Source organism: Dipodomys spectabilis, unplaced genomic scaffold (assembly GCF_019054845.1).
Source record: "Dipodomys spectabilis isolate Male_0828 unplaced genomic scaffold, ASM1905484v1 ptg000107l, whole genome shotgun sequence".
Lineage (NCBI taxonomy): Eukaryota > Metazoa > Chordata > Mammalia > Rodentia > Heteromyidae > Dipodomys > Dipodomys spectabilis.
In genome coordinates, this window is record NW_024870784.1 from 5,571,257 (window position 1) to 5,595,029 (window position 23,773).

A 23,773-nucleotide genomic window follows, 5' to 3' on the forward strand; every position below is an offset into this window, starting at 1 on the left:
AGCTAGTACAAAGGGGTCAAGTTGGCGGTGATCTCTGTGTAATTGAAGGGTAGAAATGTGGTCGAGTGGTATGTGCTGTGGTTAGAGAAGGAAACACCACCTGGCGTGTGTAGGGTAGAAGACACTATGCAGGATTGTAGGTGGGGAATGTGTGGTCGATGTGGACTCTGAGCGATGTGGGTGTGGCTGTTGGGCACAGGAGATGAGCTGGGCTGTGTCACAGTACTTAGGTGATGAATGACTGAGATATTGATGGTGGGGATGGAAACTACTGGTGGTGAGGAGATTTTGGATAGTTTTTGATGGAAGGAATCTGGTAAGACTGGTGGTTTGTATGTGAGAGAGCAGAGATACTTGGCTTTGAGCATCAGCAACCCAAACGATCACAAACAATTAGAAAATGGGGGGAGGGCTAGGAAGGTGGCTCAGTGGTAGAGCACTTGCCTTGCATGCATGAGGCCCTGGGTTCGATTCCTCAGCACCACATAAGCAAAAAGAAAAAAGCTGGAAGTAGCACTGTGGCTCAAGTGGTAGAGGGCTACCACTGAAGAGCTGAAGAGTTGAGGGATAGCGCCCAGGCCCAGAGTTCAGGCCCCATGACTGGACCCCCCTCCCAAAAAAAAAAAAAGAAAATGGGTTATCTCCCACATTAGCATCTTCCCAATTATTGGATTCTGCTGGGATGTCCCCCAAACCACACCTTTTCTCCCTCCCCTGCTCCCTTCCCTCTTAATTCTTTCCTCCCTTCCTTGCTTTCTATGAGACAAGGCTTAGCTGTGTGGCTCAGCGTAGTTTCAAAGTCTATTTATTTTAAGGAAGGACACAGGGCTTAGAAGGGGCATTCCATGAAACACATCTTTTGTTTAAAAGGATGCTCAAGGAGAGCATACCTCTGCATCACAATGGCTTGATATCTCTGGGCTAGACTGACAAGGTCCCAACAGTGTCACAGCTGTTATTGAGTTGAACCTACCAGGTGTCCGGACTGATACTCGTCACAAATACCAGTGCTGATACAGTAGTTAGCTCACTCTCATCCTGTGTGCCCACACCCTTGGCTGCCTGTGTACTAGTCTTTCCATTGCTTTACTAATAAGCTGTATTGGTCTTTAACTATGAGAGTTCTAAAATTCCTTTTCTTTGTGTCAGCATCATAAATCCAGTATCCAGGGGCCAGGTAGAGACATTTTCCCTTTTGGAGACCCTCCCTAGCGTTTGGCTGTTTCTGTGAACAGTTGACACTACAGTCCTAAAAGCTCCAAGGGAGATGGGTTAGGAGCTGATGTCATGAGATCTCTGGAGAAGCTGAGGCAAGATGCTGGTCTCAGCCTGTCTTCTGGAGCATGTTATCATTTACTGATACTTTGGGTTTTCCCATTGTGTCACAATCATCTTAGTTTATTTTCCTAATGTCTTTTTGGCAGGCAGAATAATGTCTCCTCCCAAAGTCCACATTTGAATCCACAGAACCTGTGAATATGTTACATCACTAGTGCTCCACCACTTGAGCCACAGCACCACTTCTGGCTTTTTCTGCTTATGTGGTGCTGAGGAATCGATGCATGTGAGGCAAGTGCTCTACCACTGAGCCAACTTCCCAGCCCTGAAAAAAGAACTTTGCGCATATAAGTGTGTGCATGCGCGCACACACTGCTGGGGAATCAGCCCCAGGGCCTTTACTATGGGAGCTATGAAAAGTGAATGGGAAGGTTATCTTGGCTTATTTATATAAATCTAATGTAATCACCGGTCTCGATAGTGGGAAAGAGAGGGTAGAGGAGATGAGGCAATGGAAACAGGCCAGAGTGCAGTAACGCTGGCTTTCAAGATAGAAAAAGCCTAGAAGACTAGGGATGCTGGCAGCCTGTGAAGGCTAGAAAATGCAAGAGACTGTAGAAGGAAGCAACCCTGCCAACGCTTTTATTCTTAGCCAGTGAGATGCACTTCAGAATTTTGAGCTCCTGGGCTGGGAAGGTGGCTCAGTGGTAGAGCGCTTGCCTTGCATGTCTGAGGCCCTGGGTTGGATTCCTCAGCACCACATAAGCAAAAAGAAAAAAGCTGGAAGTGGCGCTGTGGCTCAAGTGGTAGAGAGCTAGCCTTGAGTTGAAGAGCTGAGGGACAGCGCCCAGGCCCAGAATTCAGGCCCCACGACCAGACCCCCCAAAAAATTTTGAGCTCCTTGGGCTGGGAAGGTGGCTCAGTGGCAGAGTGCTTGCCTTGCATGCATGAGGTCCTGGGTTCGATTCCTCAGCACCACATAAGCAGAAAAAGCTGGAAGTGGCACTGTGGCTCAAGTGGTAGAGCACTAGCCTTGAGCTGAAGAGCTGAGGGACATCGCCTTGGTCAAGAGTTCAGGTCCCACGTCCAGCAAAAAAAAAAAAAAGAATTTTGAGCTCTAGAACTGTAAGATAATGAATTTATGTTACTTCAAAGTATCACACGGAGGTAACACGATCTTATTAATGAGGCTCTTTTTAACCATTTTAACCTGTACCAGAACTCTACTGATTTGTACTAAGATATCTTGATTTTGTGCTTTTGTGTGCACAAATGGAGTAACAACAGAACCGAGTACTCAAACCTAACCACCTCTGAAGGCCAGCAGCCACCTAGGCGGCACATTTCTGGGATATTCCCCAGTGGGGTTTGGTTGCTGTTAGAGCCTTGCTTCCCTGGGAACGGGCCGGCCCGGCTCTTTGGGGAGACGTGGTGCTGGGGGAATGCAGCCTGGGAGCGAGCACTGGTTTCTTCAGGCACAGATTGGGGATGGCTGGGGAGCAGGGGGAGGCAGGTCCCGAGAGCGGACGGGCACCCCGCCTGCAGCGTGGGGTGGGGCCGTGGACGGGAAGATCCTGGAGAAGAGGTCGCAGGGGGTTCAGCAGCCCGCTGCCAGGCAAGGCCTGCCGCGGGGACCGTAGCACCCGGCCCTTGCTGGAAGGGGCTGGAAGGGGTCTTCGGATCCAAAGACGGCCAGGCCTCTCTTGCTGATTCACTTTGCACACGTGAGTTGGGGTTCTCTGGCTTCTGAGTGTGCTCCATTCCTGGCTGACGGTAAACCACGGAGCTACACCCGGCTCCTGCCGTGTTTAGCTGTGGCACCGCAGGCCCTCCCCGTTACCTGCCGCTCGACAGTGCGCGGCTGACACGGACTGTGTGCAGTGCAGACACGACTGGCAAGGTGCCCGGTGGGCTACGGAAGCCTGACGGGCTCAAAGGAAGACAGAGCGCCTCCTAGGAGCCGCGGGACGTCAGAGCGCAGGCGCGGTCACGGGGACGGCCCCTGGGGAGCTGCCGCTTACGCGTGTGCGCACGGGCGGGACGGGACGGGTGGGGAGGGGGGTGACGGGGGGAGGGGCGGTGGTTAGGAGACCCGAGCGCCGCCGGGTCCCAGCGCGCAGGCGCGGGCACGGTGGCCGGCGTGGTCGCTCGGAGCCGCCGTAGCGGTGCGGGCGCCGGGGCCCGGTCGGGATGGGCACCGGCGAGGCCGACCGCGGGGCGTGGCTGCTGGTGCTGGGCTTCGTGTTCGGGTGCAACGTCCTGCGGATCCTCCTCCCGTCCTTCTCCGCCTTCGTGAGTGGCGGCCGGGCGTCCCAGGCCCGGCGCGGGCCGGGTGGGGCCGGCGTGGACTCGGGGCGGGGGGCAGGGTCTGTGGACGGCGGCCGGAGGCCCGGCTCACCTGCGCAGGCGCCGGGTCAGACGGTGGCGTGATTTTAGGTGTGCGTGCTGGGAGTGAGCGTGCGTGCGTGCCAGGGGTGTGGGGCTTGAACTCGGGGCCTGCTCTCATTCTGGTGCCCCCCCCCCCCCCCGCTGATTAACCGGAGATCAGGCGGTGTCCGGATTTGTCCTGCCGGCCGGGCGCCCCCAGCAGCCCCTGCCCGGCGGGGTGCGCAGGGCCGTCCCAGGGCCCTGCCCCTCTGGCGGGGCGTCTCCTCTCATCCCGGTGCCCCCCTCGCCGGGTCTGGCAGAGGAGGCCCTGTCCGTTGCCTTGATAGAACACTTGAACCGCTGGCCTCCGCGCATCCTTCTCGTCTTTGGACAAAGCATTGATCGCCTTAGGTCTTGACGCGCAGCCTCGCAGAGCTTTGCCATCTTCCCTGACTGATCCTGTGCCCGGTACCCAGCGCACGGCCCCGCCCTGCCTCTCCCAGCCCTGGAACCCGCATTCCACTTTATTTTATTTTATTTTGTCAGTCGTGGGGTCTGAACTCTGGGCCTGGGCGCTGTCCCTCAGCTCTTCAGCTCAAGGCAAGCGCTCTACCACTTGAGCCACAGCACCACTTCTGGCTTTTTCTGCTTATGTGGTGCTGTGGAATCGAATCCAGGGCCTCCTGCATGCAAGGCAAGCGCTCTACCACGGAGCCACCTTCCCAGCCCCTCATTGTGGTTTTGATGGGCATTTTCCTAATCACCGGTGATGTTCTTTCTATGTGCTCTGGCTGTGGTGACGCATGGTGCATCGATGCTCTGCCTGCAGCTCCTGGCTCCTAATCCCCTTAGCTTTTGTCATTTTCTGGTGGCTTCACAACAATAAAGATGACAGTTTCGTCTGTGTTGGGTCCCTTTAGGCCTCGGGAGGCTTGATTGATTTTCTGTTTTTCTATGACTTAGTCCTTTTACCTACAAGCAGGTTCTAGAAAGTAGAATTTCTCTTCCCCTCTTCCTCAAGACAGGCCATAGTACCCCCATCATCTCACCCCAACTCAAAGAAAAAGGTAAATGAATCTCTCTCTTCTGGTGAGAGTGGTGGTAGAGCCGGGTGGGGCAGGGGCACACACAGAGGGTGTGCAGACCCCTGCTCCCTGCACAAGGCCTGTGGCCCATGTTGTGGTCTGCTCAGGCCGCATGGTGCAGGTGCAGCAGGGCCTTGGTGCGTGACTCAGCCCGGGGCTTGGCTGTTGCTCTGGCTCTGACTGCAGATGTTCTGTGGTTTGGCAGGCAGAAAGGTCCTATGAATGTGTACTTGGACTGTGGCAAATCCACTACCATTTCATCTTTTTAACAACCCGTTTACAGTATGCATGCAGCACAAAAAAACACTCCCTGAGACATCTGGAAGTAGGGCAGCCGCTGTCGCCCAGGCTTTGGTGGACAAGCTTTGTCAGTAGCGGCTATGGAGTATGGTGGCTCTCATTGCTCTTGAAGTGCTGTCCAGGCTTTCACTTGTTCTGAGACCCCAGGCCATCGATTGTGTGCTGTGAGTACTTGGCATACTCCTGTTGTCTCTGGTGCGTGTGTTTGATTTGGACTGGATCTCGGGGGCCATGTTGGATCTTGTGCATCTCAGCCCGTGGTGGGAGCTCCCATTTCAGGGTATTCCCTGATTACTTGGGGCAGGTCACTGGCAGGTCACTCCGTCCAGGGACAGAGGCTTGTCTCCAACAGTCGGTGGGCGCCACCTGGCGGCCTTCATCCTCATCCCCTGAGTGTTGGCTATTAGTGTGCAGCCAACAGAGAGGGGAGGGGAGGAGGTCACCAGCACATACTCACGGGCGGGCGGCATCCACCAGCAGGGACCCCTGGGCTTGCCTGGAGGGCCCCCTTCACAAACATGCCATCTGTGTTCTCCTTTCCGTGTGTAGGAAGCACTCATTTACCCCTGGAATTCCAGGTTCGTTCCAGCCCCTTCCATTGCAGATTTCTGCCTGTCTTCGCTGGCTCCCATTAGCGTCAGCATTGTTATATGCTCAGTCCTTTGCACCAGTCTCTCATCCCTCCCTCCTCACGCAGTTAATCTCGCCTCCCTCCATCCTCACGCTCTGTGGGTGCCTATTCCGCTTCACATGGCTCTCAGACCATGTTTGCCCTGACTTGGACATCTGTTCAGATTCTGGCCTGGGTGGTCTTTTTTTCTTTGTCAGTCGTGGGGCCTGAACTCTGGGTCTGGGCGCTGTCCCTCAGCTCTTCAGCTCAAGGCTAGCGCTCTACCACTTGAGCCACAGTGCCACTTGTGGCTCTTTCTGCTTATGTGGTGCTGAGGAATCGAACCCAGGGCCTCATGCACGCCAGGCAAGCACTTTTCCACTGAGCCACCTTCCCAGCCCTGGCCACGCAGTCTTGCAGACCATCTCACAGAGCCTGGCCTGCCCTCCCCTGCCGGGTGCCCTGCCCTCCCCTGCCGGGTGCCCTGCCCTCCCCCTGCCGGGTGCCTCTTTGTAGGAAGGCCCTTTCCACTGGGCCACTACTGGAGCCCTTGGCTCTGTTCCTTCCTTGGCTTCAGGAAGAATGTTCCCTGTCTCTGGCTCTGATAATGGGACTGGCGTTCATTTTCTGATCCCAATCGTCCTGTTGCTGTGAAAGGTACATCTCTTTTCCTAGAACAATCTGCGAAGGGTTCCTGCAGTTGGAATAGGAGGGGACTGTTGTTTTTCTCTGTGGTCATTGTAGGGAGCAGGAAAAGGCCCCAGAGCCTGGCTCTGTAGGTCAGCCGCAGCGTGACGGATGTTGGGAGGGCACCCTGCTCTTTCCAGCTGAGCTGTGCTTAGAGCACTGGCAGCGGTTCCCTCAAAGGACCAGCCCAAGCCCTGTGGGGGTGGGCTGGGTGGGTTTCAAAGGAGGGAAGCTTCTCAGAGGACTAGCTTGTGAGGGCGGCCGCAGCCCTGCGCACGTAGCCAGGTCGGCCGTGCTTACCTGGCACCTCCTCCACAAGTGGCCACACTCCCTGTGGGAGCCGCGCACCCATGGCTCATTCCTGTAATCCCAGCTATGCAGGAGGCTGAGATCCGGGGGTCACGGTTCAAAGCCAGCCCTGCAGACAAATACACAGGCTCTTACCACCAATTAACTAACAAAAAGCTCAAAGTGGATCTATGGCTCAATTGGTAGAGTGCCAACCTTGTGTAAAAATTAAAAAGCTCAGTGAGAACGTAAGGCCCTGAATTCAAAACTCGCTCTGTTACTGGCACAAAACCCAAAATGAGTTCTGGGGTGCGTGGTGGGTAGCCAGGACTTGGGCTGGCGGGGATTGTGCCGGCGTGTGTGACGTCAGGCCTGACGTGATCTCAGCGTGCTCAGCAGGAGCTAAGCCTTCCAAGGACCTGTGGTGTCGGAGCCCCGTCTTGCACTCAGGCCTGGTCAGGACACACGGTGTTCCTCAGACCCAGAACGAGAGCGGGGCCCTGCTTCCCACGCGGGAGGCCTGAGCCACTGCCTTCCCCGCCAGGTATCCAGGGTGCTGCAGCAGGACGCGGAGCAGGAGTCGCAGATGCGGGCCGAGATCCAGGACATGAAGCAGGAGCTTGCCACGGTCAACATGATGGACGAGTTCGCTAGATACGCCAGGCTGGAGAGAAAGATCAACAAGATGACCGATAAGCTCAAAACCCACGGTACTGTGCTCCGGCCACGCCAGAGAGGGCCACACGATAGATGTGGTCAGTGGAGGAGTGTTGGTGGTAGACTTCCTCCTCAGAGCTTCTAAATGTTGGTAGGCGCTTTCGAGAGGTCCGGAAGATGCCCGGGCACCCCAATCCTTTCTCCTGGCCGCCAGGAGGGCTGGCTGTGTGGACACAGGCAGCGAGGGACCCTGTTAGGCCGCCATCAGAGCCATCTGTCTCTGCAGGGGACATTTTCCAACTCACTTTTCGGAGGGACGCCCACAGAGATGTCACCGTGGGGCCTGGCTGTGTCCTCTCAGTCTGGACAGTGCATGTCCTCACCTCTTAGGTCACTGTCCTGCGCAGGGCACGTGTGCAGCGTGGCAGGGTGCCGCGTGTGTGCAGGGAGCGTGCCGTCTGGTAAAATGGATTATAAGGAGTTGTTAAAGGGGTTACAGTTTCGTGAGTCAGGTGATAGGCACAGTGCTTCTTGGCAGTGTCCCCTCTTCCTTTGTTCTCCCCCTTTTCTCCCTCCCTTCTCTCCAGTGACGTTTGCACAGTTTATGTTTGCACAGTACACAATGAATGTAACGACTGCGTCTGCCCACCCTTCCTCCATTCCCATGCCTCTCCCCACTTTGCACACTGCCCAAAACACGTTTCTACTTCCTGTATTGAGAGTGCTATCATCTTGGGGAGAAGGCAGGGGCCTGCCCCGGCCCGGGACAAGCGGGGGGGGGGGGGGGGGGGGGGCTTGTGGAGCCGCACGAATTGTAGCTCAGGAAATCAGGGAGAAAACTTAGCCATGAATCCACGGTCCATGCGGTACCAAGAGAATTGCTGGTGCAGGTGAAATCTTAAGGGACTTCAAATGAAAGCCATTGAGATGTCACCATCTGAGGGAGATTCTGTTTTAAATGGTGGTGTCGTAAGATGACGAGTTACTTACACATTCTATTTTGTGCTTTCTAAATCTGGAGTGATTGTTCTGTTTAGGTGTTCGGTGAGGAAAGGCGTGTTCCGTGTGTTACGTACGCCCCCAGTTTCCAGGACTGACACACAATTCTGTCCCATTTCTCCTCTCAGTGAAAGCGCGGGCAGCTCAGTCAGCCAAGATCAAGTGGGCCATGAGCGTCGCTTTCTACGTGCTGCAAGTAAGTGCTCTGCATTCCAGCCCGGAAGTGGGTGGTGGTGGTGGTGGTGGTGGTGGTGTGTGTGTGCATGTGTGTGGCTGTGGCTGTAGGGACTGGTGCTTTTTGAAATCTGACTGTGGCGTTTGTTCATGCGCTTTTTCTGTGGTAATTGTGCGTGCGGCTCACAGGAGGTTTTTCACTCACCCAAAGTGTCTCTCTAGGCTGCCTTGATGATTTCGCTCATTTGGAAGTATTACTCTGTCCCCGTGGCTGTGGTACCAAGTAAATGGATCACCCCACTAGACCGCCTGGTAGCCTTTCCAACGAGGGTAGCAGGTAAGGATTTTCCCAGCAAACACAATGGAAGACTGCGAACAGGCTTGTGTAGAGGCGCATGGTGGGCGTCTCGGCTGCCTGGCCTTATCCTCTGCATGCACTTAGCGAGCTCAGCTCTCTGCACCTGGGCCCTGCACGAGGTCTAGAGAAGCTGCTACACCTTTCCAAGGTCAGAATGTGAGGCTGGGCTGCAGTCCTGGGTGGGCGTTGGATCTGGAACCCTGCCCTGGCTTCCCACTGCGTGTCCACTCCTCGCGGTGGCCATCCGCGGCACCTCCGCGCTTGGACCTGGTGCTGCTGAGTGGTCACCCTTCTGAATTTGAAAGTGCTTTGTGGACAATGAGGGCAGTGTTTCACAAGCCCGCTGGGTGTGGAGAGCCGCTCTGATGGTGGCACATTACTTCCGATGACTAGTGAAGTAGGTAAGGCCATCTGGCTCATCATCTTCTTTTTTTTTTTCTTTTTGGTTGGTCGTGGGGCTTGAACTCTGGGCCTGGGCGCTGTCTCTGTGCTCTGCTCTTCAGCTCAAGGCAAGTGCTCTACCGCTTGAGCCACAGCGCCACTTCTAGTTTTCTAGTGGTTTACTGGAGATAAGACACTCACGGTCTTTCCTGCCTGGGCTGACTTTGAACTTCGAACCTCAGCTCTCAGCCTCCTGAGTAGCTAGGATGACAGGTGTGAGCCACTGGTGCGTGCGCGGCTGGCTCTTCTTCGTTATATCCACTTCTTACTATATAATGGAAGTCATCCCTTATGTGTTAGTTCAGACTGCCTAACAAAATGCTGTAAGCTGTGTAGCTTATCAACCAGGTGTTTCTCTCAGAACTTGATCTCCTGGGGACTGGGGGAGTCCAAAGCCAAGTTGCTGGCAGACCTCCGTTAGGAGGGCGTCTCGCTGGTTCCTGGATGGCTCCTCCGTGGCGTCCTAGGTGGTGGGAAGAGCTGGTGTGAGCTTGCCAGTGTGCTCCCTCGGGAGCGCCTTGTCCCCAGGAAGACATGCCCTACTAGTAATCCCACAGGACGCCGCGGGACCCCAGCCTTTAAAGGGAGTGGGGGGAGGATTTGGATAAATACTTCCCTAGCTTGTCTTCATTTGGGTTTTCTTGTTAAAAGCATGTTTATTTAGGTCCAGGGTTTTGCTATTGAAGGTAATGCACAGCACCTACTTTTTTTTATTTTTTATTTTTGTCGGTCCTGGGGCTTGAACTCTGGGCCTGGGTGCTGTCCCTCAGCTCTTGAGCTCAAGGCCAGCGCTGTACCACTTCAGCCACAGAGCTACTTTCAGTTTTCTGGTGGTTTATTGGAGATAAGTGTCTCACAGACTTTCCTACCCAGGCTGGCTTTGAACTGTGATCCTCAGATCTCAGCTTCCTGGGAAGCTGGGATGACAGGCGTGAGCCATCGGAGCCTGGCTGACACCTACTTTCCTTGGTAGTCTTTGGTTATAGTTTGCAGTTATGGTGGCGATGGATTGCTGACCCAAGAGGAATGGTTCTCTCAGAATCCTAGTTCGGCTGTGCTTTGTTCCACCTTCCTCTGCACCCCTGGGCTCAGGCCTGGACCTCTGTGCCGACCAGAGACACAGCAGACCACTCTGCATGCTGCAGACCTCGTTGCCTCCCATAGCCTGGGACTGGAGCTGGATTCTCTATCTCCTGAAGGCTGGGCATACATTGCTTGTTTGCGCTGTTCCTTTGAGATTGCAGACTAAACACTCCCACATGTGTGCTTACAACCTAGTTCTGTCAGACTTGAAGCAGTGATCACGGTGCAGTGTAACCCTCATCACATACCAGTACAGTCCTGTGAGCTGTGAAAGTCTCCAGATTTGAACCAACAAAGCACAGATTGTGCTCAGTTGTGCTCAGAAAGAACTGGGGTCCTGTTTCCTGTGAGTGAAGGGCAATGGCCAGAAGACTGTTGGCATGCTCTCTCCATGCTGGCTTTCTCTTTGCAGGTGGTGTCGGCATTACCTGTTGGATCTTGGTCTGTAACAAAGTGGTGGCGATTGTACTTCACCCTTTCAGCTGAAGAGGAAGATGTTGCCGGCTATGAGACTTTAAAGATGGATTTTGTTACGTTAAAAATCTGGTTCACTTTTAACAAAAACACAAAAGTACACATTATGAATGTGTTTCTCCTTGGACTTTGAGAGTCTTCAAAGAATCATAACTGTGTCTTGTCCTTGAGCCAGAAAGCCCGTTTAGGACATGGCGGGTAACCACCGTGGCTCCAGGTTTGTAAGTTACGGGGTCTCTACATACTCTCCTCATGGTTTGTGCACTTGGTGTATTTTGGTCCTCAGAATTTTCTAACAACTTAAGTACTTTAAAGACTTAGTGTTGTTTTAAACCCCTGTTTAGAAAGTAACTTAATTTTTTCACCACTATTAGAATTTAAAAATTTGCTGTTTAATCTTACGAGAACAACTGAAAGAATGACACTAATATTAGTTAACACTGGCTGTGCATTCTTCCTTTCTTTAAAATATGTCACTGTTGGACATAAATTTGTATGGTGTGTATAAAGTAGGTAACTGTAGTACTATGAACCTGTTAATTTGTTATTACTGTATTATAAATGTACTCCTGAGACCCTACCTGTCATCCCATGTTCAAAGTGTGTTTTGTATTTAAAGTGTTCCAGATGATATGTTTTGTAAGCGGTTAACATTCACGCTCTGTGGAACAGAGATCTGGTTCAGTTAGTTGAATGGATGCTGGTCTGGCCTGTAAAAATGTAACGTGTGAAGCACTTTTTCCAATGACAACACCTTTGAGTGCTGCTCGCCTTCCCTCTCCACAGACGTGTCCTTGCTGTGTGTGTCCTTTGCTGGCACGTGGCTGGAGCTTTGCCCTGCACTCCGTGTGACCATAACACAGTTAAGCTAAGTCCTATCACTAGTGCTTCAAAGATAGTATTAATATTCTTTTGTTTCCTAATAAGATCTAATAAGTAGCTCATTATTTCAACTGACTGCACTGTGAGAGGACGTGTGGTCTTTTATTGTCCTGAAGACCCCCAGAGCAGGCTTAAGGTTCCCCTCCCTTACGTGCAGACATACAGACAGACTTACACTTGCTTAGCTCCGTAAAGATGCAGAATAGGGAGCGCAGCTGGGTTTACCTTGAACAGCAACAGGAGGACACTGCTTCCAGCAGCTTCTCCCATGTGAGACATTTCAGCTACAAAGGATGACAGGCGAGCCTGAGGAGGAGAATAGAGGCACAGGGCAAGGCTGCAGATCCGGTCCCTCCTGGAGCTTTCCCACTCAGCCCTTTTCCAGCGAGCTGCAGGCCTGAGTGCCAGGTTGGGCATCGTGCACCTGGAGGCCACGCAGATCACTAATCAGAACCAGATGTCCCCAACCAGAGCCTTCTGGCCCAAGGATGAGTGCTGCTAGGTGACGCAGGAAACTGACAGCTCACTGCTGCTGGAACGGCAGGCTTCGCCACAGCTGCTAATGTGCTCGTGTAGTTCTGAGGATTAAGCAGGAGAGAAATACATGTCCTTTACGTTTTACCTCATGGTATGTCTTTTACATTGTATTTGTTTTTTTTCTTTTGAATCTGTTCTTAAACAGATCAATAAACATGCTCTCTTCCAACTGTGTCCTGTCCTCAGGTTCTACTGTGAGCCACTGCTTGGCTCACCATTGTGAATATTGATGTGTGTGTTCTTAAAGCCTTTAAATTATAAAAGCAAAACTTGGAAAACTATTTAAATTTTTTTTTAATTTGGAAAGCATAGAAAAACAGCACTATCCCACGCAACTCCACAGGACAGAGACTGCTGGAGCTTTTGCTTTTCTGTTTATGGTATCATATTTGTGCATAATACAGGTGTTTAAATGTTTAAGTATTTCATATGCTTTAAAAGAATATATATTTTAAATGTTTTACCGCTTTACATAGAATCTGTTTGATTTAAAGTCCATCATACCAATTCATACCCCAAGCGGGGTGGCCCTGGCACACGCAGCTTGCTGCCACTTTTGTATGTGTCCCTGAGCATCTGTGGTCACACCCGGGACCTATCTCTGACGGGACCAGACTCATGTCTGCTGGCCTGGTTTTCAAACATATCCCTGGTGCTTGGGGAGGCAGAGCGGGCCTCGGAGAAACAGTCCCTACAAGCCGCCCTGCCGGGCTGCTCTACTCACTGTCCCTGACCACCGACACTGATGATGATTCGGATTTTCTTTCCCTTTCCATCTTAACAGACATGTCAGCTGATTTGCAATGCAAGGTTTTCTTCCAAGCAGTGCTGCTAAGTGCCTTGGGCAGCAGAGACTCATTACTGAGGCATTTGTGGACTCTTTCTAGTAGGCTTAGTCGAGTACTGAGGAAGGAAAACCAGTGGCTTTCCACCAGGCCCTGTGTGCCTCTTGCAGGGTGTTTTCTTCCTAGTTGAAGCATTAACAATTAACATGGTCAGGAATGTCTGGGTCCTCACAGGCTGTGATGTGAAGCCCTGTGTTGGCTTCAGTCAGCCTTCTTACTGTATTTTGATTAGTATACCTCAATCATACAAGGGGGCTAGGTTGTGACAGTTCTGTAATATGTACAATGTACCTCAAACATGTCCACCCCTGCTCCGTTTCCTCTACTCTCCACCACTCCTCTCTCCCTTTCAAACACTACTTGTTGAATTTCATTATGCAAGGAGTATATGTGTGTGTAATATACTTTGACCTTCACCCCCAACACCCCTCCCTCCCACTCCTGGGCTCCTGTCCCCCAGTCTAGTTTTATACTATTACCACCATGATTTTGGATCTAGAATGTATACATAAGAAAAAAATACATACATGGCTTTTGATTTTGGCTTGCTTATCTCACTTGATCTCTAGGTCCATTTTCTTGCAGATAATGTCATTTCATTCTTCTTCTTTTCTATGGATGAATTATACTCTATTGTATAGATAAACACATTTTCTTTGTCAGTTTATCAGTTATTTGGTACCTGGGCTGATCTCACAGCTTGGCTGTTGTGAACAGTGCTACGAAAAATGTGAGTAGCCAGGTATCCTTATTGTATGCTGACTTACATTCCTTTAGATGTATGCCCAGAAGTGGCTTGGCAGGGTCATAAGACAGGTGTATTTTTAGTTTTTTTGAGAAACCTCCATATTGAGTTCCATGGTGGATGCACTAATTTACATTCCCACCAGCTGTGTATGAGGGTTCCTTTTTCTCAGCATCCTTCTTAGCATTTCTTGGTTTCTTATTTCCCTTCTTACTAGTATGGTGGAATCTCCATGTACTTTTGATCTGCCTTTCCTTTATAGTAAAAGATGTTGAACATTTCTTGGTGTATTTATCAGCCATTTGTACTTTCAAATAATTAACCTGCTTATTTATCCACTTAACAGTTAACTTTTTCTGTTGATGTATGATTTTGGAGCTCATTACATCGTCAGGTTGTTAATCTTTTGTTAAATAAATGGCAAAGATTTTCTCCTGTGGGTTGTCTCTTGATCTGGCAACTTTCCTTCAATGTAAATGAACTTATTGATGCAATCTCACATCCATTCTTGTTTTTATTTCCTAGATAGTTGGGAGTCCTATTCAGGAAATAATTGCCTATGCCTATATTTCCAGTGTTCCCCTATAGTACTTTCCAAGTGTTAGATCTTAGGTCCAGTTTGAATTGCTTTTACAGGGTAATATCTTTTTTTTGACACAGGGACTCAGAGCCGAAACATTTAGCACCATCTTTGGTAAGTTGTGTTTTCATTTCCATAGATCCTAGGCATCTTTTTATTTCCTCCCCTTATTTCTCTGATGACCCAGTGGTCACTCAACAGTGTGTTGTTCAGTCTTTACATGTTTGAAACTTTCCTGTATTTTCTATTGTTGTTGGTTTCTAGTTTTATTCCTGTGTGGTTTGATAGAATACGGTTTTCTGATATTTGTTTGTTTTTTTTTTGGGTCCGGTCGTGGGGCCTGAACTCTGGGCCTGGGAGCTGTCCCTCAGCTCTTCAGCTCAAGGCTAGCGCTCTAGCGCTTGAGCCACAGTGCCACTTCCGGCTTTTTGCTTATGTGGTGCTGAGGAATCGAACCCAGGGCCTCAGGCATGCAAGGCAAGCGCTCTACCACGGAGCCACCTTCCCAGCCCCTGATATTTGTTAAGACTTGCTTCATAAAATCTGATCTATTTTGGAGGAAGTTCCATGAGCTGCTGCTGAAATACTCCACATGTTTAGTCAATTTGGTATACAGTGTTAATTCTGAAGTTCCTTTGATTTTTGGGCAGGGAGGGGATATATTAATGACCTACCTATGGTAGAGCTGTGTATTCAAGTCTGTGTCACTGTGTTAGGGTCTGTGGAACAGGAGTGTTTGTTTAATTAAATTAGAACACACCAATGTTTGGTAGATACAACTTAATAATTGTTATTTCTTCTTGATGGATTGAACCCTTTATCACTATGAAATGACATGTAGGTTTTTGGAATCTTTAAACTTTTTTTTTTTTATCAGATATGTATATAGATAGCTTCTGCCTCCTTTCAGAGTTGGTTTACTTTGATCTTTTTTCCATACTAGGCCACTGTTTGTCAGTGAGGGACTTTTCTTGTAGGCAGCAAGTGGTTTTTAATACAACTTGCTATTTTTCTGTGTCTTAGAGAACTGAGACCATTAACATTCAGTGTTACCTAAGCTATATAATCAACCAGTCTTTAAAAGGAATAGACACATTTCATTTTTAGTATAAAGATGTAAGTTTGTATTTAAAATATTACCATTGACTAATATACAGTGGATTTTTTTTTGTTAGATTAGAAATAAAACAATTGTCCAAAGACAGTTCAAGTACTGAAACACCCATACATGTGTACGCCCTCTCACGTGTTGAAATGGTGAGATTGCCGGCAACTAGGAGCTCGTACACCACACCAGAATGTCCTAGGGCATTGGTTCTATTTAAATAATAATTTTTCTTTTCTCTTCTGTAGGTGAGGAGGCCTTCATGGAGTTTACCACAGTAACGTTTGAGTCTCCAAAGGCGTTGCTGGCAGAGGCCTGACCAGGAGGTAGGGGATGCGAGGCCTTGTTTGTCAGGGGCTCCTCCAAGCCCTCTGTAGCCACAGGACTGCTCTGGTCTTGCTTTAAGACAGAGCCAGACCCAAAGAGTTCTTCCATCAGACAGTTTTTCCTGATTTGGAATGCAGTGTCTTCTACCTTGGTTCGGGAAGGCGCAGCAGGGGAGGGCTCGTAGCTGCTGGCCTCCTGCTCCGGTCTCATTTCCTCTACATGGCAGCGGTGTCGGCCGCCTGCCAGGCACCGTGTGCTACCAGGGTAGGCCGGCCCTGGGCAGGTGGGGAGGCCCTGGTGCAGGTTCTCCGTGGCCTCTGTGAAGGAGTAGTGCTTCCTGTGGCGGAAGACCATCTTGGTGCTGGGAACCACGAATGTGTCCGGGGCCTCGGCCCTGTCACTCATTTGTGAACACAGCTTTTCCTTGGCTGCTTCATCTTCCTGATGGCCTCTACTTTCAGGATGAGGTGCTGGAATTCTTGGGGGGGATGGTTCTTGTTCTTCTAAGATGGTTTTCTTTTCTTGCTCTTCCCTTTTCTCTTTATGTCTCCTAGTGTTCTCCAGTAGTCCTTGCATTTCTTCTGCCTTTGATAAATCTACAGCAGAAAGACAGACAACTTAGTGCCCTGAAAATCGGTGGATTTCTTGGATGGAACTAGAAAAAATCATTTTGAGTGAGGTAAGCACAAATGGCACATAGTCTCCCTGATATATGGATGTTAAATCCAAAATGCTAGGAGATACAACAAAGTAAACAGGACTTGAGAAACAAAGGGCCTCCGTTCATCTTGTCTTATCATTATTAAATGACTCCATGTTGTTGACCACATACATGGTGTGTATATATATGCGTTCATCTGAGGGAAGCTAGGAGGAGCATACAGAATCAGAGGGAAACGGGAAAACATAACAGAGGGGCCCATCAGCTGCACTGGACATTGATGAAAACGTGCTCAGCAACTCAAGGGCAGCGATGGGAGGGAGCGTGAACAGCTGACACTAAGCAAAAGGGAAGAAATGCGCATATCACCCGATGTGGAAGAAATAGTTGTATTGTCAAAGCTCAGAATTCACAAACTTTATAGACCACGATAATGACAATTTGCCTCATGAATGTGTTTGTGACTGTATCACTATTTCACAATTCTGTGAACTTTGTGAAATTTATGTAATCACTTAATCTCAAATAACTATAAAAAAAAGATGGATTTCTGGTTTGGGGTACAGCTCAGCAGTAGAGCGGAGCCTCGCACATGGCGGGCGCTGGCTGGGTTACATGGCATATGCAGACATGGGTCTGTGGAAAACCCCCTGGGTCAGAAGCACACCTGACACCCGGACAGGGTGTCTCCCAGCTCCCAGAGCCACGCCTCCGTCTTGGTGCATCCTCACACACAATGTGCCAAGTGCACACATACCTTTCTGGGGGTAAGCCTCACCTAAATGGAATGAAAAAACACGCGCAAGATTTAAGCAGAGCCCCGTGAGTATGGCTGGACATCAGTCCCCCAGATCGCACAGGACAGAGTGGCTTTTTCAGTGGTTTTTACCAGCTTGCTGGTATTTTGCTCCATTTGGCTTTCCAGCCAGCCTGGCTGGCACTTGGTCTAGTGCCCAGCGTGTTCGGCAGGCCGATCCCCTGGCCCTGAGCAACTCTGGAATTGTGGCTTTTCATTCAGAAGCTGCCCTTGTCTGGCCTGGGTGGAGTTCACTGGCTTCTACTGGCAGTAATGAAGTATGGACACAAGGGGCTGTGTCTGCCCAATGCTGGAGGGACTGGTTCAATAAGAATAAAGGAGAATCTTTTCCTCTTATATATTTCTTTTACAGGTGTGTACTGCTACACCCAGCTTGAGAAAATTGTTACAAGTCATGTTTTACTTTAAAAAGCTGTTAAAATTAGCAGGGGTACGGTGGCATACACCAATAATCCAAGCTACGAAGGAAGTAGGAATCAGGAAGACTTGAGTTTGAAGTCAGCCTGGGGAAAAAATTAGACCTAGTGTCAGCTAACAAGCCAAGCACAGTTCTGTATTTTCATAATTCCAGCTATTTGGAAGGGAGGATCATAGTTTAAAGTTGGCCCCGGGTAGGAGTAGGGGAGGCTATCTGAAGAATAAAGCAGTGGAAGGCTAGGGCTGTGGCTCAGATGGTAGAGTGCTTGTTCAGTAAATGAGAAGACAGGTTCAAACCCTTATGCTACCCAAAAGAAACAACAAAAAAACAAACCCCAGTTACCTTCATATTTCCTTTTAGATTCCTCTAGTCTTGGTAGTTTACTGATAACTGGAGGAATTTCACAGTTTATTTCAGCTGATTTTTCTTTATGATCAGTGTTTCTTGTCTTTTTACTCTGTAACTTAGAAAAGCAGTGAAAGATATGTTTTTGGTGATCTAGACAATTGTATTCTAATAAATACAAATACTTTTTACATAGAACAAATGATTACAGCATACTCTATTTGTGTTAAGTAAGATGTGTAATTAGACACTGAGGTTTCAGGTCTGTCTTACCTTAGTTTTCAAAGGTGGAAAGTCATCTGATTTTTGGGTTTCTTTGTGTCTCATAATTGTAAATGACAAGCTTTTTCTGTCTGCTTGGACTGATTTTGTAGAAGAAGCTATAGAATTGGAAGATTATATATGAGAAAGATTTTACAAATGGAAGCCATTTTTAAGTGTAAAATAACATTTGAAGTATGTGATGTAGACATTTAATATTTGTGAGACGTCTGATAGATTCCCCTTCTTTTTTTTCCTATCATCTCCATTTTGGTCTCATTTTGGACTAAAGAGGTGAAGGGTCACACAGAGGTGATGGGGTCACACTAAGATGATAAGGGTCGCATTGAGGTGACAGATCACAGAGGTAATGGGTACACTGGTGATGGTCAGAAAGTTGATGGGGTCACACAGGTGATGTGTGGTCACAGGTGAGTGGGGTCACACTATCCAGTGTTAAGGACGCTGCTACTGATGGCAAGCTGCCCTCCACACAAAGAGGCGAGCGGCCGCCATTCACCTTTCCTCACTGTCCTTGAAATACTCTTGTTTAAAGGCCCCATGGTTGACACACCCCTCTCTCCTGGGCTGTTATTCTGTATTTTAAGCCGGAGCAAGCAAGGCAGGCACGTTGGAAGCGGCTGCCTGTGAGGGGAGCCTGTGGTGGCTGCTGGTGGAGCAGGTGGTTCCCGTTGTCACTTTGAGCAGAAACTGATGCTTGCCGGCCATGCCGGAAGAGAAGGGGGAGCAGCACCATGTGGCATTTAAGCGGTACCCGTGGCCTTGCCACACTGCTGAACCAAAGCAGGCTGCTACAGAGGAGTGCTGTGTGCTGTGAGCAACAGAGTGAAGTTCTAGAACAGTGAGAGCTTACGGTGGTTCAGGCTGGAGGGGAGAGTGGGGTGTGGAATGTGAAGGCCATGGGGAGCTTTCCATCCCAGACAGTGCAGGTTACAGGCGGTGAGCAGGGGCCAAAGCCCAACCAACTGCATCTCATGGAAGTAAAGTAAAACTCCAAAGAAGTTCGTTTTCAAGAACTGGAAAGTTCAGTGCGGAGCAGACACTTTCCTTCAAGCAGCCTCATGCTACCTGAAGTAAGAGACCGGGCCCAAAGTGAGGAACTGAGAAAGCAGGTCTGTTCCTGGCTCTTGACAAGACTGTGCCACAAAATGTGTCTCAGTGCCCATGAAATGCTTTTTAAAACTCATCTGTTATTTTAGCTATGAAAAAGTAGGAAGAAGCTGGGTGCTGGTGACCCACGCCTGTCAGCTACTCAGGAAGCTGAGATCCTTGAGACTCTTATCTCTAATAAGTACTCAGAAAAGTGGCACTGTGGCTCAAGTGGTAGAGCTCTCACTTTGAGCACAGAGAGGCTCAGGGACGGTGCCCAGGCAGGTCCTGAGTTCAAGCCCTGGGACTGGCAAAAAAAAAAAAAAGATATGACCAGATACTTAACCATAGATTTTGAGCAGAAGTAACTAACATACCTTTTGGGTAATCTTCTTTTTCATGTAAGTTTTTAAGTATCCGATTAGTATAGATATTTTTAATTTCAAGCTCACGCTCTTTCTCCTAAAAAGAATTGAAACATCAATTTTCTATGAATACTTTAGTTTTATTAATCTTGATTAAAAATATAAAGCAAGCAAACTCAGTGTGTGTCAAATGAAATCTGTAAGTTCTAATAGAAAACAGGAATGGCTGGATCACGCACACTGCTGGCAACGGGACGTGCCAGTTTGTGATGATAGTGACACCTGTGAGGAGACCATCCTGCTGTGCCAGGCAGCTGCGTGCCTTCACTGTGCGTTTGGTGCCCTGGGCCGCTGCTCTGTCACTAGCTGCATTTCACCTTTGAAATTCATTAAAGAGAAAACATTAAATTACAGTTCTCAGGGGCTGGGAAGATGGCTCAGTGGTAGAGTGCTTGCCTCAGATGCATGAGGCCCTGGGTTTGATTCAAGAGAAAAAGCAGGAAGTGGCGCTGTGGCTCAAGTGGTAGAGCACTCTTCTTGAGCTGAAGAGCTCAGGGGCAGCGCCCAGACCCAGAGTTCAGGACCCACGCCTGACAAAAAAATAAAAAAGTTCAGTCCTCAGTCCCACTGGCCAGGTTGTGATGCCCAGGAGCCACCTGTTTCGTGAGGTGGTGTGTGTGTGTGTGGACAGAACTTCTGTAGCACAGCACTTCTGCTGTGTTTACACACTGGCTGAGCACAGGACATGGCTGCTCCCTTTTAAATCTCAACACTTGACTTCCTTAGGTCATGGCAAAACAAGTTTGGAAACTAACTTGCTGGGGTGATTAGCTACTCCATGTTCCTTTCTTACCCCTACATCTGTGGGCAAGCCTGATGAGTGCAGTGGACTCAAGAAAATGAGGCTGTTTCTCCAGCTTCATTCCCCTGCTGACCTAGAGACAAGGCACATTAGGAAGTAATGGCTTTGAGGATATAGACTCAGAAGAGACTGTTGTAGGTCTGGGCAGCAGTATAGGTTTTGAGCTCATTTAACCACAGTCATTTGACCAGAACAGGCACAGGAGTGGGTGAAGTATAGGCATCTCAGTGTTTTCTAGAGTTTAAGAAGCAGAAATGCTGTGGTCCTCTTCCCTTCTCATCGTGGTAAAACCTTGTCGAGAAACTGCCAGATGGAAGACGAACAAGTGCTTTCTGGGTTATGGTGCTGAGTTGGAGGTATACTGAACAAGGGGTTTTAGAATGATGATGTGGCCTGTTCAGTCCCATCTGCTGGGCTGGTCTGGGTCCCCAGAGGGTGGCCTACAGCTCAGCTGCAGAATGCATCAGGAGGCCAATGGTGGAGAGCAATGGCTGGTGTATGGCAGTGATGGCTGGGGATGGACAGGTCAGTCCTGGCTTGCAGCAGAGGTTTGAGTTGGGTACCTGTGACCTAGCTGGCTCCCTAAGTCTAAGGCAGAGATTTTAGGTCACCATCTAGGATACTTATGTGGTTGAGATATGCAGGTGGTTATGACCTTGAAAACAAGATTGCCGGATGCTGGTGGCTCATACCTGTAATCTTAGCAAAGATGTGAGTATCATGGTTGAAAGCCAGCCTGGGCAGGAAAGTTTGTGAGATTCTTGGCTCCAACCAGCAAAAAGTCAGAAGTAGAGCTGTGGCTTAAGTGGTAGAGCCCTGGCCTTGAGTGAAAAGGCCTGTGCCCAGGTCCTCAGTTCAAGCCCCAGTACTAGCACCAAAGGAAGGCAGGATCAAGGTTAAGAAATAGATGTTCTCCTCGTTGGGGCCAAAGCCTCTTCCTAAGCCCAAACAATAACAACAGATGAAAGTGTTTTCTTAAGATTGCCACGGCCTTTTTTCCAGACCTCCTGCCTGGGGTTGCGTGGGCACACGGAAGGAGCTGAGGCGACCGATGCTGTGTGACAGGGCTAGGTGGTGAAGGGACGCATGGCTTCCGCCTGTCCTCTCACCTCCATCTCCCCTTTCCCTCCCTCCCTCCCTCCTTCCCTCCTTCCCTCCCTGCATCTCTTGCTCCCTCCTCCTACCCATTTTTCTTGCCCTCCATTCTTGCCCTTGGAACCAGCCAGCAAGGTGAGGGGAAGCTTGTTCCACATGGAGAAGCCGCTAAGGCTTAACAGATGGCAGATCTCCGCCACTGCACTGCAGGTGTACAGGGGAGACTCCAGAGAATCGGGGGGCGACCTCCCAACTGCCCCAACACATCAGACTCTGGCCATCCCTGGTAAGCCCTGACAGTACTATAGAGCTGTGTGAACACATTTTTTTTTGAGTCACTTCTGAACTATTGATGTTTGGAAGTATTTTTTTTAATGCAGAGAAAGAGGAAGAGTCTAGTTTTATAAGACATCCTGGAAGTTTCTGCTCCTTTACAAGGGATGATCTTGGGGATAACTATCGGACAACCTCACTGACCCAGGTGAGGTGGCTGGTGGGAGACTGGAGTCCGTCCCTAATGCAGGCAGCCGAGGGCCGGTGACAGGCTATAAGTTTGGAAAAATGACACCAGGTTATTTTATAGTAGCTATGTAACATATTCTCTATCCTCCAGTTCTTTGTTAGAGAGATTTACTTACTGACTGTAGCCTTCCAAATCCTCCAGGGCTTCTCTGCCTTCTGCCTTTTGTTTTGTTTTTCTGCAGTCATGGGGCCTGAACTCTGAGCCTGGGCGCTGTCCCTCAGCTCTTCAGCTCAAGGCTAGCGCTCTACCACTTGAGCCACAGCAGCACTTCTGGCTTTTTCTGCTTATGTGGTACTAAGGAATGGAACCCAGGGCCTCATGCATGCAAGGCAAGCACTCTACCACTGAGCCACCTTCCCAGCCCATCCATGCCTTCTGCCTTTGAGCCCTTCAATTTTAATGCTTTAATGCATTTTGGCTTCTGAATTTTCCATCCTCATAATGTCAAAATATGTTGTTATGGGTACAGTCTTCTCTCTTGGGATGCCAAATTCAACACCAGACCATCTATCCTTTTGTGCTTTCTTATTCCATGCTGCTGGTCTTCAGAGATCTGGGTGCTTCTCTCTGAAGAGGAAGGCACCTGGCTCTGGGTCCCTCAGGGACTGTCTGGCCGGCTTCCCTTTGAGCCCAGTTACCCTCGTTCCTAGAATGTGCTCTGTGGGCATCTGCTCTGGGATGCCAGCCTTTCTACCCAAGCAAAGTGTTGAGGCACCCTGGGTTTTTCCTGGTGATCCTGCGGAGGAATGGTGGGGCAGGTGACAGGAGGGCCTATTCTCAGCCCTCTTCCTTTAGACAGAAGCCTGCCTTCTACAGGCCAAGGCCCCTCTGGTGCCTCCTGCTGGGGCCTCTGCTCCATGGCATTCATACTGATGCATCCATCCACTTTCTTAGGAAACATTTCCATTGTTTGTGGATCACACACCCTGATTCTCCTTGCTATTATTTATTTCCTTTTAGTGTCCTTGACTGGTATTTTCCTGGGGCATGTAGGAGGGAAGAAAGTCAAGGGTCAGAGTGAGCAGTGCCTGCTTTTCTTAGCCTCTGCTGGCTGCTGCTCTCCTCCCCACGGTGGTAAGTATGGTGGTATGTGTTGAGTCTGTCAGACCCAGGGGCCATCCTGACGGCCATGGTCACGTGGTCATGAAGGCAGGCGAGTTAGGGACCGCCGCTCTACTGCCCCAAGGCTCTGCTTGATTCTTTTGTTCACCTCTTCAGAGCTGAGCTGGGTGTTCTTCCATGTTCCTATGGCCACCTCTCTAGGTGTTTACCTGTGCACTTTGTGCGTTGTGATGGTTGAAGTCAGGTCCCTCCATCACCCTAAAATTCTTGCTTTCTTCCCTCTCTCTCCTTCTCCCTCACCCTCCCCTCCCCTGTCTCTCTTTTGGGTCAGTTCTGGGTCTGGGTGCTGTCCCTGAGCTCTTCAGCTCAAGGCTAGCACTCTACCACTTGAGCCACAGCGCCACTTCCAGTTTTCTGGTGGTTAATTGGAGA

The 23,773-nt window shown here is 49.7% G+C and overlaps 2 protein-coding genes across 9 annotated transcripts in view; one reads left to right on the forward strand and one right to left on the reverse strand.

Moving 5' to 3' along the window:
- Positions 1-3,418: 3,418 nt before the first annotated feature.
- Positions 3,419-14,247, forward strand: Get1 (guided entry of tail-anchored proteins factor 1). The gene is made up of 5 exons (XM_042687267.1): positions 3,419-3,570; positions 7,160-7,325; positions 8,400-8,467; positions 8,668-8,782; positions 10,740-14,247. Exons 1-5 carry the CDS (start codon positions 3,469-3,471, stop codon positions 10,811-10,813), a joined length of 525 nt encoding a protein of 174 aa, XP_042543201.1. The 5' UTR covers positions 3,419-3,468; the 3' UTR covers positions 10,814-14,247.
- A 1,270-nt stretch (positions 14,248-15,517) lies between these two features.
- The window catches only part of Lca5l (lebercilin LCA5 like), a 28,842-nt gene continuing 20,586 nt past the window's right edge, over positions 15,518-23,773 (reverse strand). For 3 of the 8 annotated variants that reach the window (XM_042687260.1, XM_042687261.1, XM_042687262.1), the window contains exons 6-9: positions 19,812-19,896; positions 18,337-18,443; positions 18,061-18,181; positions 15,518-16,418 (exon numbers count right to left, since the gene is read on the reverse strand). In XM_042687260.1, the coding sequence (XP_042543194.1) occupies positions 15,712-16,418; positions 18,061-18,181; positions 18,337-18,443; positions 19,812-19,896 (1,020 nt within the window). In that variant the 3' untranslated portion in view covers positions 15,518-15,711. The other 5 variants (XM_042687263.1, XM_042687264.1, XR_006148544.1 and 2 more) reach the window with 5 other exon arrangements.

What these genes read in the sequence shown, in the direction of transcription:
- Get1 (XM_042687267.1), top strand. Translation starts at nt 3,469, where the DNA reads ATGGGCACCGGCGAGGCCGACCGCGGGGCGTGGCTGCTGGTGCTGGGC. An exon ending in TCCCGTCCTTCTCCGCCTTC is followed by an intron (nt 3,571 to 7,159) that starts GTGAGTGGCGGC and finishes CTTCCCCGCCAG; the next exon opens with GTATCCAGGGTGCTGCAGCA. An exon ending in CGATAAGCTCAAAACCCACG is followed by an intron (nt 7,326 to 8,399) that starts GTACTGTGCTCC and finishes TTCTCCTCTCAG; the next exon opens with TGAAAGCGCGGGCAGCTCAG.